At 38.6% G+C, this 15,792-nt stretch overlaps 1 protein-coding gene across 7 annotated transcripts in view; it reads right to left on the bottom strand.

Moving 5' to 3' along the window:
* The window catches only part of LOC103187006 (SHC-transforming protein 1), a 41,802-nt gene that overhangs the window by 10,208 nt on the left and 15,802 nt on the right, over positions 1–15,792 (bottom strand). For all 7 annotated transcript variants that reach the window (XM_007906345.2, XM_007906331.2, XM_007906338.2 and 4 more), the window contains 2 exons: positions 6,930–7,000; positions 292–355 (listed from right to left, as the gene is read on the bottom strand). In XM_007906345.2, the coding sequence (XP_007904536.2) occupies positions 292–355; positions 6,930–7,000 (135 nt within the window). The remainder of the gene's footprint in view (positions 1–291; positions 356–6,929; positions 7,001–15,792) is intronic.

The following is a 15,792-nucleotide window of genomic DNA, read 5'->3' as shown; positions in this document are numbered from 1 at the left end:
CCTGTGAAGTATATCATCTTAACCTATATCACCTCCATTCCCATCCAGATTCCAGTTTATGTAGTTTGTCCAGTTCTTTTTTAATGATAGGAGTTATTGAGCACAAAATCAATTACTTCTGTTTTTGGAGTCCATTTCACCTATTCACCATCTGTGAAGGGGAAATAATCTTCCAATATCTATTATCACTTGAGGCTTCTTATTCATGTTGTGCGTCTCATTGAACTTCTTTAACTATTGATACATAATTTATGAAATTAAATTGTATACCTCAGTTACCATTGTATTTACCTTTCTTTTCCTCATTGCCCCTTTTGCACCTGGAACAGCCTCACACACTCTGCTTATTGCTTCCCTGTGGGATGGAAACGGTTACATTTATTCACAGTTGATTAAAAAAAAAATGAGCACTTATCTCGATAATCATATCAGGAGTACTCAAGTACGGTAAACTGCAGACATAATGGAGCTTGCTTTATGGTACCAATCAACACACATCAGGCAAATTCTCTCTACTTGGAAGTAATGTTGCTTTGATTTAATTTTAAACTTTCAATGATTATTCAGCCATTCAATGCAGATTACTTTATGTGTGAGCACCATCGAGGTGAGAGACCTTGGCAATGAAAATTGAGAGGATTTATAGTTTATTGTCCCTAATATCCTCAAACCTCTATCGACCGCAAAATATACAGTCAATTCACTTTACAGTATATTCTGTGAAGCGCTTTGAGACGTCTTGAAGACGTGATACGGTGCTGTATCAAATGCAAGGAATATTATTATTATGTGATAGTAACCTTGGTGGAACCATTGCTAATTTCTTGGTTTGGAGAATAGCTGCGGAGATCTCCCATATTCAGATATTAACACTACAAATTTTGGGGTGATATATGCCAGGAAAATGTTTGAATAGCAAACAAAGGAAAACTTTTAAGTGGTTTTAATCCCCTTCTACCAAACAACTCAGTTAATTAACAAGTCCTGCAGTATGTACCAAGTGTATTTGGTACCACACTGGAAATGTACTGTCCCCGGTGTGTATTTCGTACAGGAAATATCAAGCATCACGGTTTCTAATATATTTATTACCTGCGTATGAACCACACAATGACTGAATGACATTTGCAGAATACGTTGACTCATTGGGGTACTTGGGGCTAAGTAATGACACATATCACTTGGTGCTTTCAGCTGATACTCTATTTCCCTGCCAGCAAGCGTCTGACAGGAAAAAGTGCTTGATTTAAAAACAGTCTTTAAAGCATTTCATGATTGTAACACTTTCGTGCCATAAATAGAATATGGAAGTCAACTGCGAGGTGAGGACGATTCTTTGACTAACCCACTATGACGGTTGCTTCTGGGTTATGAATTTACTGTGGCCTCAATAAACGTCCTTCATGTCGTTATTTTGTTAAAACTTGAGTTTTATTGTTAACGCGGCTATTTTGTGAAAGTCTGAGCCATTTTCATCTGTTAACAAAAGTTAAATGAATTAATAAATTCAAACTCATGATGACGCGTTTCAAACAATTCGGTGCGTAAGTTATTGGCATGATTCATTCTATTTCAATTACAAATTTATTTTAAAACCTTCTCTGCGCAAAGTGCTTGATTGTTACACGATGGTATATTATTAGGGTTCTCGGGTGGAGAATTCCACTGGTCAGTAAAATACTGACCTTGCCATCATGGGGACATCCCATTAAAAGCACACACCATCAACATCGTACATTTACCCACCAGTGGAATTTTACCTCTTACCCTGTCATGATTTTATTACTGCATCAACAATGTGTGAAAATTTTATACATCATTTTTAAATTGCAATATTTCAGTGCTACAAATTTTCTTCACAACAGGAACTGTGAATTAAATCTGTACATAATTTGCCATTATTTACATTATTGAGCGACAGCATATTATGATTAGACAGTATATGTATTGGGGAACATATTTATATGATGCAGCGTAACACTGATAGATCAGTGTGCTGAAGTATGCTTTTTTAACTGCAACGTAAGTAGTTATAATCTCTAATTCTTTAATAGAAATTGTGATTTTAATTGGAGATGAGAAACATGGCAGCCTGCAGTCTTCTTTGATTGGCCCTTTATTACAATGAACATAGTTGCTATGTAACAGCTCCCAGTAAATCCACTAGCATGCACAGAAACATCTAATGTATATCAAACCACTCTTGTTGAATAAAACCTTATTAATCATGTCGTGTGCTGTTAATGAGCTTTATGGAAACTGTAGTTCTACCGACTTCACTATGTTTCGCGACAAAAAAAGTCCACATCAGAAACTCGAATCCTAGACTTATTTTAAAATCAATACGTTACTGTTGCTGCCACAACTGCACAGATCCACTTTTATGTTGAATTTGCATTAAGAGCACAAAATAGACCCTGTGTGCAAATACAGGCATTTATTCTGCTACTCAGCAAAAACTCCATTAATAATAATGGAGTGAAGCGTCCAAAACAAAGACAGTTGACCTATCACAGTGGTGCAGTCTTATCCACATTACATGAACACTAAAAATTTAACTGCAATTCTAATTACAGTGCAAACTAGAAAGAGGCGAGCATATTAATAATCCATGCATTTGATGTAGGGTCTTTTGGGGAAGGAGGATGATTCAGAGCTTCACAGGATGTACTGTAAAGTGCGGTGACCGTGTAGTTTATCTATTTTGGATAAATGTGTCTAGTTTAGATAAATGTGGCTGATGTATGAATTTAAAAGGAGCAACTCTATAAATTCCATACTGTACTTCAATTGGAAAATCAGATGTGCCTCATTTTCCATCAACTCCCGTTCATTTTCAAAGCATCCAAATACAACTCTGTGGATTAAAGTTAGGGCAGTAAAATGCCAAAAGAGTGACCCTTGCTACCATGAGTGGTCATAAATGGGCTTGTATTGACTAAGGTGACATGATGGCTATTGTACCTTCATGTAAATTGGAAGCAAAAAAGAAAATCAATAACAAATTTCCTCCCTGCTTCAGTCCTCTTCCGTACATCACCCACACTGGGTCATAGCTACTGATCCAGCAACAGCTCATTAATGGAAGCTGACGAAAGCAGATTGCAGTACTCCCACGCCTGCTCTCAATCTTCTTGAAACTCTGCCATAACTAATAGCCACCAAGTCGTGACCCTGAACATCTATTGTATAACTGAAGTAATTCTGTATGTGTCTACTGTGCTCTGTTCCGGTTTTTATCAGATGCTTCTTTTGTTGGTATAGAATACTGATGCTGATTTTTTGTGTCACCTTACAGAAGCCACAAGCTTGAAAATATAAATGTTTCTCTCCATATTGCAATGCGAGGCATCAGCACTGAATTTTTTAAAATAATAATTCAATTTCATATTTTATGAAGAATAAATCTCAGATAATGTAACCATACATTTGTGCATTCGCCCAGTGTATTTTGCTGAAATACAAAGTGAGGTGAATTGATTCAATGCATTTTTAAGGGATTGTCCATCTCTTCCCTCTGGAGAAGGTAAAATTCGTGGCGGAGGGGGAAAAAAAAATTAAGGTGCACTCTTTACCTCCACGCACACTAATAAGAGACAAGAAGAATTTTTTTAAAAAAAACAAAGATTTGTTCGGATCCGAATTGCACTGCCTGAAAGGGTGATGGAAGCAAAATCACAAGAACTGATGAAAATATGCCTGGCCTGAACATTGCAGCTTAGACGACACATCTGTGTGAACCCTTGCAAATCTGAAATTGAAATCCTGTCTTGCTCAACCAACCTCAGTTCAAAAGAGACAATTTGCCTTTTGTTTGCCTTCCTAGACTGTCGTTAAGTACTGTTGAAAATCATATTTCGACAACAAACCCTTTGCTGATTTCTCGTTTCTTGTCCCCCCACAATGTTTCCAGTCATTTTCTTAAATCAAATCCAATGAAATCATTGTACGTCAACAATTGTGGCATTGTTCTGCCGTTCTTCATTTGGATGCACTATGAAATGAAACTTTTTCCAAATCGACGTGGAGCTCGAGAAACAAAGTTAGAATGTTTCTTCTACACATTCCTGGGTCACAACATTCATTTTAGATTGTACCGCAAAAAAATGTTGCCCTCGCTGGAATAAAAATACAAAACTTGAGTAAAAAATTTATTGTAGGTATATTATTTTAAGCAGGTTTTGTATACACAGCACCATGAAGAATATTGTTGTTCAGTACATGTCGGTGCTGTGCAATTTATACAGCAGATTAAGGGAAGCATTTAAACCTTGCAAAATAAGAGCACATTGGGGTCTAAATCAATCGATTCACAATTTGGGACACACACTGGATCGCTGCTCAAACTCAAACTGAGATAAGTTCAATGCTCTAGCCTCACCCATCCTTTCCTGACCAAAAAAAACAATCCAGGCATTAAATTTTTTTTTAGCAGCAGCTGCTGAAAGAGCTTACTGAAAAAGACATAAAATGAAATAAAGTTAATCATAATTTGCTTCACCTACATTCATATCCATATACCTGTAGTCTCTCTCTAAAAGTACTGTAGGCACGCTACCCCCTTCCTCCATCCCACAACCTCTCAGATGAAAATTACTCTGTAGAGAACAACACAGTAGATCTAGGCCATTGACTGACTAATAAACAGTTGATTCCACTGGTTTAGTCAGAGTTGATAAAAACAATCAGCATCATTTCTTAACAAACCTCAAGGTAGCAGCATAGGAAAACCGGAGCATAAGGAGGCTCTTCAGCCATTGAGACAGATCTACCAGTTGATAAGACCTGAATGCCTCGTTCTCTCACCGTATACCTTAATACCTCCCTTAGTTTTATAATGCGCTAGAATAAAGGTAATACTCTTTATTTGTCATGCCTGGAAAGCTTTATCTAAACTATGGTTTAATATAAAGATATCTTTGCTCAATGGGAAGAGATATGGTCACACTATGGTAATCTCAGCGGTTAGGTTAAAGAATTCTAACCTCAAGAAACACAGACGTTTTTAAAGTCGATAAAAAGAAAAGAGAAATCATTTGGGTTTACGAAAATTTCAATGCGATCCAAGATGGATTTGTACTGCAATCCAGGATATTCCTGAATTTTGCAGTTTGACCCAATTTCTCAGATGGCACAAGACTTTTGTGGCAAACATCAAATGATAATGGCCCCTTTTGATCCTAAGGAGTACAGAACTCAGAACACTGAATCCTCTGTCAATTTTGATTTTCTGAAAGATTGAAATGTGTGCGGAGAAATGGGGATGGGAGAGGAGGAAGGCAAATAAAGCATTCATCACAGTAAAATGTTCAACAATACACTCATGTGAACTACAAAACCGATTTTCTGTGTTTCCTGATAAAATTGCGGTCTATCATGTGCCAATCACTAAAAATAGTGATATTTTCGTTACTGGGCTTATCTAATTATAACAAGCAATAAAAGGATCACTATTTTTAACCACTGAGATGTGATTCACTTTTCTTAGGAACCCTCAGCCTTTGAGTCTGAATATTACATATAATCCTTGCATTTGATATAGTGCCTTATCAAGTCTCCGAGACGTCTCAAAGCGCTTCACAGAATACACTGTAAATTGAATTGACTGCATATTTTGTGGGTGCAATGCGGTAGCCAATTGCGCACAGTGGTGTCCCACAACCAGTCGTGGATTGAGTGACCAAATTGTTATTTTTTTTGAAGGAATTATTTATTACTCCTGGAAAAGCGATCAGCCAATCGACGAACAATGTGGTTCCTATTTACTGCGAGGTAAACAGAGGTCCATTAACTTGAACATCTTCAAATCTTAGGATGCCGCATCTATTTCTCCACCCCATCTTGCACATTGTTTCCACCCCTTATATTTCAGAAACGTACTGGAATTTCACACCTTCTCGCTCCTTTCATTTTTCACCCCAGTATCATATTTCTTAAGCTGCTAATGTCTCTTATTAGCCCCTTCCTCCCAATGTTTTCTTCCATTGCCCTCATGTAAAAGGCATAATAAAGTGAGTCCCAATTAGCATCATGCGTCATGCTGGGCTGCCAGGACGCAAATTATTTACAAGCTCAAAGAGATCAATGGCTATCTAGAGAGGATTGTCTCTGAGTGGCCGTGCAGCACAAAAGCCAACTGCAAGAAAGATACCTGCACAAGTTTGCTCAATAACAAGTGGATGTCATTCCTAGCGCCATGGGCAAACATTCCTGCGCTGTTACCATCTAAATGACCCCAGCGCTGCCTTGTTTCCCACAAGAAAGCTTATAAAATGTGAAGTTACAACACAGAAGGATTTTGAGGGCACTTATACAAGGTTCTCTGTCTCCCATGCCAAACCTCCCAAAATAGACTCTCAAGGACCATTACAAGGTTTGCATCTGGTGTTGAACCAAACACAACAGCAACACATTACATTTACACAGTGCCTTTCACGTCTGGAGGACATCTTAAAGCGCTGCACAGTCAGGGATTTGGAACCGAGCAGAGTTTTGGATCAGGGGGGTTGGAGGGTAGGGGTGGGAGGGTGGCCAAATGCACAGTCGAACAGGAGAGTCTTAAGACATGCTTTGAAGGACACCCACCCACCCATACCACACCAACCACACCAATTCTGTCGATGCACAATTGGGTACTTTTAACGTGTTAGAGAATAGGTTGGATCATACTCTTCTAAACTAACACACACTTCGTACTGTTGAGTAAGTCAGCAGTATGTTGAAATACAAATATGTGTACAATGCTTAAATCAACATTTGTCCTTTGATTAAAGTTAAATCTGATCGCTGCTCCAGAAGGTTTACTGTCATGTTGACCTCAAAGTACAGATGAATTGATAATTAATATGAGAATATACAATTTAACGAAGTTAAACAGATGTAACTCTTTTCTTCCCACCTCCCGCTTCTGTTTTTCCATTGAAACTTACCTTGTGACTTGCGTTCTCGTATTGAAATCAAGTGATCTCATAGACTGCATCACTTCTACACAGCCCATATACTGAAACAAAAAAAAACGAGACTTCAAAAATAGTACAAAACTACTATCAACAGTCGAACTGCAAAAATACATCACATTTTAATATCAATTTTACAAAACTTGGATTACAATTTAGATATTGGTTTGAAAAGTTATAACAAGTAATAAGAAGGTCACTATCATAATGGACAATCCCATTACTGCCTGACTTCTTCAAGCGTATGTAATGCGCTTTTCTGTGAAGCGCTTTGAGGCGTCTCAAAAACGTGATAAGTCGCTGGGGGTAAAAATCCCTTCAAATAAATAAATAAATAAATATAATAATAATAATTTGATCACTCAATCCACAACTGTTATAATAACAAACTTGATAATAATCTCTCAAGAAAAAAAGCAATAATAATTTGATCCCATCAATCCATGACTATTTTTGGGACATTGCTGTGCGCAATTGGCTGCCGCGTTTCGCCCATAAAAATGCAGGCAATTCACTTTACAGTCTATTCTGTGAAGCGCTTTGAGACGTCTAGAAGACGTGAAAAGCGCTATATCAAATTCAAGGATTATTACTATTATTATAAGTCACGCTATCAAATGCAAGGATTATTATTATTATATTTCATCAAAGCACATGGTCTCTTTGCATACCATGCTTTGCTTTACGTATGTTCTTAAGAAACTACAGTGTTTTGGAAGGGGAGCCAATGAACATACGGTTGTAGACTTTTAAAGATATTCTGCCCTAGAAGCTGACTAGCATTACTTCCTTAACCTTGAAAGAATGAAACATTCAGCAGATGACTCATTCTTTGAGATTATGCCATGATGAGTAAGTCCATCCTGGTTTCTTAAGGTTTAAACGTAGGAGGTAACCCAAAGCAGATCTTAAAAGAAATCAATATCTTGTTCCTTACAATATATTTTCCTGAATGAAAGCTGATCTCATATCTGACTCACACTGGACCCTGTGACATTATTGGAGGAGTTTTACACTGAGCTGCTCTTACCGTGGGAGACTACAAATTTACAGTAAGCATCTACATTCACCATTCAAACTACTGTAAAATGGGTCTATTTGCATAGATCTTCACAGATATACCATTAAATATCATTACAGCCTTGGAAAATTAAGTTACAACAATTGTCAACAATAGTTACCTTTAAGCCACAGCTAAATAATATCCCACCTAGTATTTGTGACCCTTTCGTTATGAACTGGAAATAAGACTACATGTAATTTCTCTAATTAAAAATAATAATGATGATCCTTGCATTTGATATAGCGCCTGATCATGTTGTCAAGGCGTCTCAAAGTGCTTCAAAGAAGTATACTGTAAAGTCGATTGACTGCGTCTTTCTGTGGGCGAAACGCAGCAGCCAATTGTGCAATGTCCCACAAACAGCCATGGAGTGAGAAACCAATTTTATTTTTCGAGATTCTTGGCCAGGTCACTGGGAGAAACTCTCTCCAACAATAGAAATAGAATACCCCCCCCCCCCACCCCAGCATTACATTGGAGGGTCAGCTTAGACTATGTGATTCCAAGCCCCGACGTGGGACTTGAACCCACAACCTTATTGACTCAAAGGCGAGAGCGCTACCACAGAGCCAGGCTGACACATTTATACCTAACGTACATTATTTTAGTATTCCAATGGCAGTCGCAAGCATGAGAACGATTGACAATTCTCTCATTCACTCAGGGATTTTAAGTCATCTGAGAAAAAAAGTCAAAACTGTTCTCAAGGTCCAGTCACTCAAGACCTCAATATCCAGGATTTCGCCAGTGCAGGATTCCCATTAAATGGTCACTTCAGCAGACACTGCCCGCTAAGTTACTTACGTGTCCTAATTACTCACAAAATATTCTAGTTTCTCCCTTTGTTTTATTTTTTTGGTGATCTAACTCCTAAATTTATGCCCTCTTTACAACAACAAGATTAGATTTGTATAGCGCCTTTCACGTCGGGAGGATGTCCCAAGGCGCTGGACAGAATACAGCGTTTCAGACCCGAGCTGGGGTTGGGGGTGTAAAGGAGGGGAGGGGAAGGGAGGGTGGACGATGGCATGGTCGAAGAGGAGGGTCTTGAGGCGGACCTTGAAGGAGGCTAAGGAGGGGGCGAGGCGGAGTGACTGGACCTAATCACCAAACTTTCATGTTTTATAACTTTATTAGTCTGTTAATGAAATGGAACCAACAAGTTTTTTTGTAATGTAATACAGCAAGTGAAGGAATGAATAAACGTCATGTTACCCACAGTTCTCCAATGATTTGCACTCTTCAATGAACTGAATGCTTTCTAAAGTTTTATAGGAAGCTGTGTAAAAATACCTATGGGAAATAACTGTATAAAATCAACAGCAGGTTTCCTTTGTTGTTAAAGGAACAGATTTAGATTTTATAATGTGTTTCATGGGGGGTAGCATTCCTAGCTTTTTTAATTTCATGAGCTGGCCTGTTTTGCTGTTACTTTTACTGCTGTTGTTTTATTTCGTAGCATAGTGGTTAGCGGGCTCGCCTCCTAAGCAAAAAGGATCCAGGTTCGATTCCTGGGCAGGACAAAATCTTAGGCAAGTTTCCTTTCTCTAGACACCTCTGTTTTCCTAGCAGCAAGTAGGAATCCAGTTGGTAGTCGATCGGCAGATCGCTTTCTGGGGATAATAATCCCTCAATAAAAAAATTGGTCACTCAATCCATGACAGTTTGTGGGACACTGCTATGTGCAATTGGCTGATGCATTTCACCTTCAGAATACACAGTCAATCCACGATACAATGTACAGTATTGCATGAAGCACTTTGAGACATCTCAATGACGTTGCAAAGCACTATATCAAATGCAAGGATTATTATTATTTCCATAGACGAAAATGTCTTTTCAAACAAAACTCCCTTGAAAGCAAATATTTCCGTGTTTGCAATGTGTATTGCCATTTTTATTTGGTGAATTGAATCTTGAAGGAAAGTATCTGTTAGATTCACTCTCACCATCACATTTCTTACCTGCACTTCAGTTACTTTGTCCACTACTTCATGACACTTCACCAAAATCATTTCCTGACTCATAGATACTTCTTAAGTGATGGGATTTGAAAAGAGAATCAGGTCTCACAATACTTTGCTGCACAACTTCTAAACTTAGACTATACAGTACTCTGATGTGACTCATCCATCTGTTCATTATTTATTGCCACAATCAAAAAGAAAGTCATAAAATGGAATATAAAAAGGACTATTTTCAGATTGAAGTGCTTGAAATTCTTAAACAACCATGACTGCAACATTGCTGTCATGATTTCCTGAAAAAAAGGGTTATCATCAGCTAAGCAGGAATACAACGGTAATTGATCAAAGACTTGTGCAGTTATTGGCAGGCACTTGTGTCAGCATTATGGTAAAATGCTAGTTTACTAGCATTTAGTCCGTAAATATCAACCACGTAAGGGTCTTTGACCTAATGTGGAGTTGTGTTGTAGAATGAATGTAAAATGCTCATTGCACAACAATTAATGATTGTGCAAGCTTAATCGAGGCCTGGACTCCAACAAGCCATATCCATGTGATGTGGTGTACCCTCACTTCCGGAACTGATTGAAGTCACGTGCAAGTTCTACAGATGGTTCCTAATCTTTCCAAGATCATTGGAAACAAGTTTGTTTTGGTCAGAGAAACAATGAACATAGTTTGCAAATCCAATGAACCGAGCAGAGCTTGGAAGGGGGGGAAATTGTGTTTCATTTAACAGTGAGACATGTAGAAAGGAGATTACATTTTTCCAAGCACCGCCCGCCCCGACTATCAATGGAAACATGAAAGACACACTGGGCTTGGCTCCCTGATAATATGGACATCTGCACAGCCCCCAGGGTTGTACTGGAGTCTGGAGATTTGTTTTTCCTGCTCTCTCAACTGGATAGTGGAAACAGCTGCACTTAAGAAAGGGAAGAACTTCTATGGCATGTTTTATAAATAATCTATAACATTGACTGCACAGTCTCTCTCTCTCTTCATGTTTGAAAGGAACCAACAGGATGTGTGAAGACACTGACAGGGGGCGGAAATGCTATTAATAAAAAACAATGACTGTCCTACCAACACTGCTGTATCATTTTCATATACTACTAGATTGAACTACTCCCAAATACAATCAGGGAACTGGACAATGCATGGGGAGGAACCTGCAGATCTGATGCATGTGCATCTTCCCTCAAATCCCAGGGAATAACATTATAATAATCCTTGAATTTGATATAGTGCCTTATCACGTCGTTGAGACGTCTCAATGTACTTCACAGAATATACTATAAAGCGAATTGACTTTATATGCTGTGGGCTAAACATTACGTTAACAAGGGTACTGTATAACCTTTGTTGCTGTCATTCTGGAATAGTCAGCATCACACACCTCAGAAAAAGACCTTGAGATACTGGGAGGGAAAGGGAGAGATTTCTGCTCTGGATATCTGTTTCACCATTGCTTTTAAAGGGACAACATGAATTTAAACGGCTCATGAATGATTACGAACTTAAATGATTTATACATTACCTTGAAATGATTGTGGTAGTTCAGCTCACACCCTTATTATGCATTTGCATCTATCACCAAAATTATGCTACTGCATAATTATAATGGATAACAATCGCTCGAGTGCAACCAACCCACTTCAGTACTCTGAAATTGTGTCCTTCATTCTCTGTCTCTCTCTCTCTTCCCCCTACCCAAGCAATTCTAAGACAGATTTCCTGTTTAAGACATCTGCTGTATACTTGTGGGAGGAGGAATGGATGAGGGACTTCACAAGATCAAATGAAGGTCAGATTGGTTCATTTTATTTAATTCCAGAATATCAACTCCACTGCAGTTTCTTAGCTCAGTCAAATATATTAGATTGGCCAAGCACCTCTTTAAACTTGCTGTATCATTATCTGCAGTCCTTTATTGATGTGAACATTTAGGGGAACATTTCAATTGCAGCTGGGTGCTGATCAAATCTTGTTTTTTTTGTTGCTATTTTGCCACGGTGATGAAATACACCCCGATTCTTTCCTGACTTATTTGTCTTCCTGCTGCTCCTCTGTCAATGTGGCCACTTGACCGCAGGCTCGCATAAACACGCGTAAACATTTTGGGCTTCAAACAGGTCACAAATCATCAGTGCCATTCTATAAAAATAGGACCTTGATTCTGACCAGATAAACACTCATCTACTGCCTACTGCTCTATAACACGGTTATTAACTGACTTGCACATCCCAAAGTACACGTAATTCTATGACACAGATACACACACACACACAGCCACAAATTAGTGCCATGGTATCTGGAAGTTCATTCTTAAAACTACAAGTTAATGAAAAGTTGACTGCATGGCAGCATGAAAGAACAGCTAAAATGCTAAAAATATATTCAGAATCATGAATGATGGATGAAGTGGCAGAAGTAGTGACTCACTAGAGTTAATCTACTTCCTATGAGCCTTTGTAGATTTCTCTGACAGTTCAGGCACAATGCCAGAAATCTCGTTGTGTATATACAACTTCAGAATGAATCATACTTCCAAACGACAAGGGTAAATCTAACTTTCTAAGCTTACACTCGGCACAGAGACTGGAAGGAGAACAGAACCTAGCGTCTGTTTACTGAAGTATAGGTGAAATATGTATTGAGAGCTGAAAGAAATTCTTCAAGGTGTGACAATGGGATCACAATTACTGCTAAATGAGAGCAATTCTGTTCAGCTAAATGTACTCCAAGCACAGAATGGAGTCTCAATACTGTCTACACACAATTAACTTGCACAACAGATTTCTGTAAAAAATGGCTTGAATATAAACACAAATTAATTCCATAGCGACTACATTTCATGAAGGCTCTCATGCATTTTTTCCAGCATCAGTCTCAACCCAAACTGGACACTCAAAACAGAATATCCTGTTATTTCTGGTTAAAACTATTAATGATTCAACTATCGTTGAGGACGAAAAGTATCAAAACAAATCGGGGAGTGCTATGTTGCATTTCAAGCATTCTGCTTGGAGCAGCCAATTCTCCACAGCTAAGTGCAATAACAGTAATATAATAATAATCCTTACATTTCATATAGCGCCTTATTACATCGTCAAGACATCTCAATTGTAATACACTATAAACTATAAAGTAAATTGACTGTATATTTTGTGGGCGAAACGCGGCAGCCAATTGCGCACTGCAGCGTCCCACAAACAATCGTGGATCGAGTGAGGGATTATTATCCCCAGAAAGCGATCCGCCAATCGACCAGCAACCGGGTTCTTACTTGCTGCTTGGTAAACAGAGCCGTGCGGAGTAAGGAAACTTGCCTCAGGTTTGGCTCCGCCTGAGTCCAATCTCTTGCGAGGTGAGCGCTCTAACCAATACGCCACAGGAATTGGAAATGGTTTGGCACATTGGGACTCCTTGTCTGCGTTATAGGCGTGAATCTCCCACCAACTGTAAATTCACCAATCTCGGTGCTCGTTGATAAAGTGATTCTTTATCAATTCTCGAATCATTCAATCATTGCAACATTTACCACCGGCAGCAAACTTGAACTGTTTGGCCTTCGCTCATTGTCAAATGTACTGCCCGTTAGATCTCACAATGGTCGAATCCATTCATCGGAAAGGTCATGTATGAAAACGTTAGCCCATTCTTTCTTTTTCAAATCCAAATTGACCTGCTGTAGATTTCAAGCTCCCACACCTTCCCCCCCACCCCCCACCCGACCCCCGCACACACACTTCATTTTGAACATGGTTTTATGATTTGGAAATTCTAACAACTTTGACCCGTAAGAGAAAATGTGTCAACGGAAATCAGTTGATCAAATGCAGAAGGTTTGCTGGATTTAGTTGTATTTATAGAACATTTAACTGCCGCCTATCTATCCATTTATATATGGTATGGTTATAAAATACACATTCTCGACACTCTACAGTAAATCCTGGGAAGTGCTTTGAGACATTTCAATGACATGATGAGGCACTATAGGGGATAAAGTGGCAGGGTTTTATGTCAAATATTATTTATTATATTAACTGCAAAGATGATGATTATTATTGCTGCAGTCTTTAGGGTGGGCACTTTAAGAACAAATACTTTACACAAGCGAAGCTATCCATCAATGTTGCGATGTCCTATCTCTGCGAAGACTCTTAACTCATGTTCTTCCTGGAGTATACTTTCTTCCTTAGTCTCTTTGATCTCCCTGACCAATGCATTACCTAAAGGATAAGGTAACCCGATGATGTGACTAAGTGGTAGAAGTATTCCACTCCCCACGATTCATTTCCCAGGCTTGAAAAACAAACAATTTCACCCTAAGAAAGAGTTTAACATTGGAATACAAACATCAATCGAGCAACTTCTGACAATTAAGCTCCTTTCATCATCACAATACAATCCACCTCTACCCCAAAGTGAGATTAGTTAGATCAGTTCACACCCAGCTAGTGGCAGGATATTTTCATACAGGAAAAGCTAACGGTCTTGTCCTTGGAAGTCAGAGTTTGGCTTATCAGTATCCCTTGGAGGCAGACACTTTATCAACCAAGTTAAATAGCAATACTGCTATCAAGGGTGTGAAGAACTCTGCAGTTCACCACCTTTTTTGCTCGTTTTTCAAATTCAGTGGTGTTTCCATCATCAGTATTTCAAGTGGGGCTGTACCAAGCCAACCAATTACTGTGATGCTATAAATTTGGTGCTCACACTCTCGATTACTAACCTGAAAAAACACAGATTACATCACTATACAATTCCTTCAGGTTCATGGACAGAAACAATCGACTTTTTTGTGAGCAAACAAACAACTGTTTTTTCTGCGACGTGCAATTGCCTGCCACGTTTCACCCCACAAATTTTATACCGTCAATCCACTTTACAGTAAATACTGTTAAGTGCTTTGAGACATGTCAGTGACGCGGTAAGGCCCTATCAATTGCAAGGATTATGATTATTATTATTATTAAAATACCAAAATTGTCAATCATTATTGCTCTAGTACCGACAAACGTCGAAGCAAGCAAAAAAAAACTTCTGTAAAGAGAAAAATGATAAGAAAACAAAAGCAAGTTAGACTTAAGGCTCCCCTCCCCACCCCCATTGCCCAGTTAGTAAAGTAGAACTGGTAACTTAATGCAAAGCTGTAACCTAGCAGAATGAGAATGTATGAGATTCGTTCCAGTGTGTACCGAGATAGTTGATCCCAGCTGGGACGTTCAGTGCCCCGGGCTAGGGAGGGGCAAAATCAGCACCACCGAGTCTCTGGTTGCTTAGATATTTCTTTCACAAATATAAATGCACTCTTCAGTTGGTAATTTAAGAACCTTTCTTCGTAATCCTACGGCACTTGAGCCAGTGTCACAAAGGGACATTTATCTTTTTGCTGCGTCGAGTGCAGACAATACTTTTACAAATGTATATTAAAACTCAATTTAAAAAAAACTTTGCTTTTGATACAACGCCTTTTACATCGGGAGGAGACTTCGAAACGCCTCACGGGTTTTACTGCGAAGCATACAGACTATATATTTCGTCGGCCATATACACTATACATTATATATATATAATGATAATAATAATCCTTGTATTTGACATAAAACCCTGTCACGTTATCCATATAGTGCCTCATCGTGTCATTGATACGTCTCAAAGCACTTCACAGGATTTACTGTCGAGTGTTGAGTCTGCGGGTTTTGTAACCATATTATATATGTATGGCGTATTTTGTCATTGAGTGTAAATATATTCACTGCCGGCAAAATAAAAAATATGGCTTTAGATTTGATAGCTT

The sequence above is a fragment of the Callorhinchus milii genome, unplaced genomic scaffold (assembly GCF_018977255.1).
Source record: "Callorhinchus milii isolate IMCB2004 unplaced genomic scaffold, IMCB_Cmil_1.0 Scaffold26, whole genome shotgun sequence".
Taxonomy (NCBI): Eukaryota; Metazoa; Chordata; class Chondrichthyes; order Chimaeriformes; family Callorhinchidae; genus Callorhinchus; species Callorhinchus milii.
The sequence above is the reverse complement of the archived record's forward strand: the minus strand, read 5'-3'. Positions and strand labels throughout refer to the sequence as shown.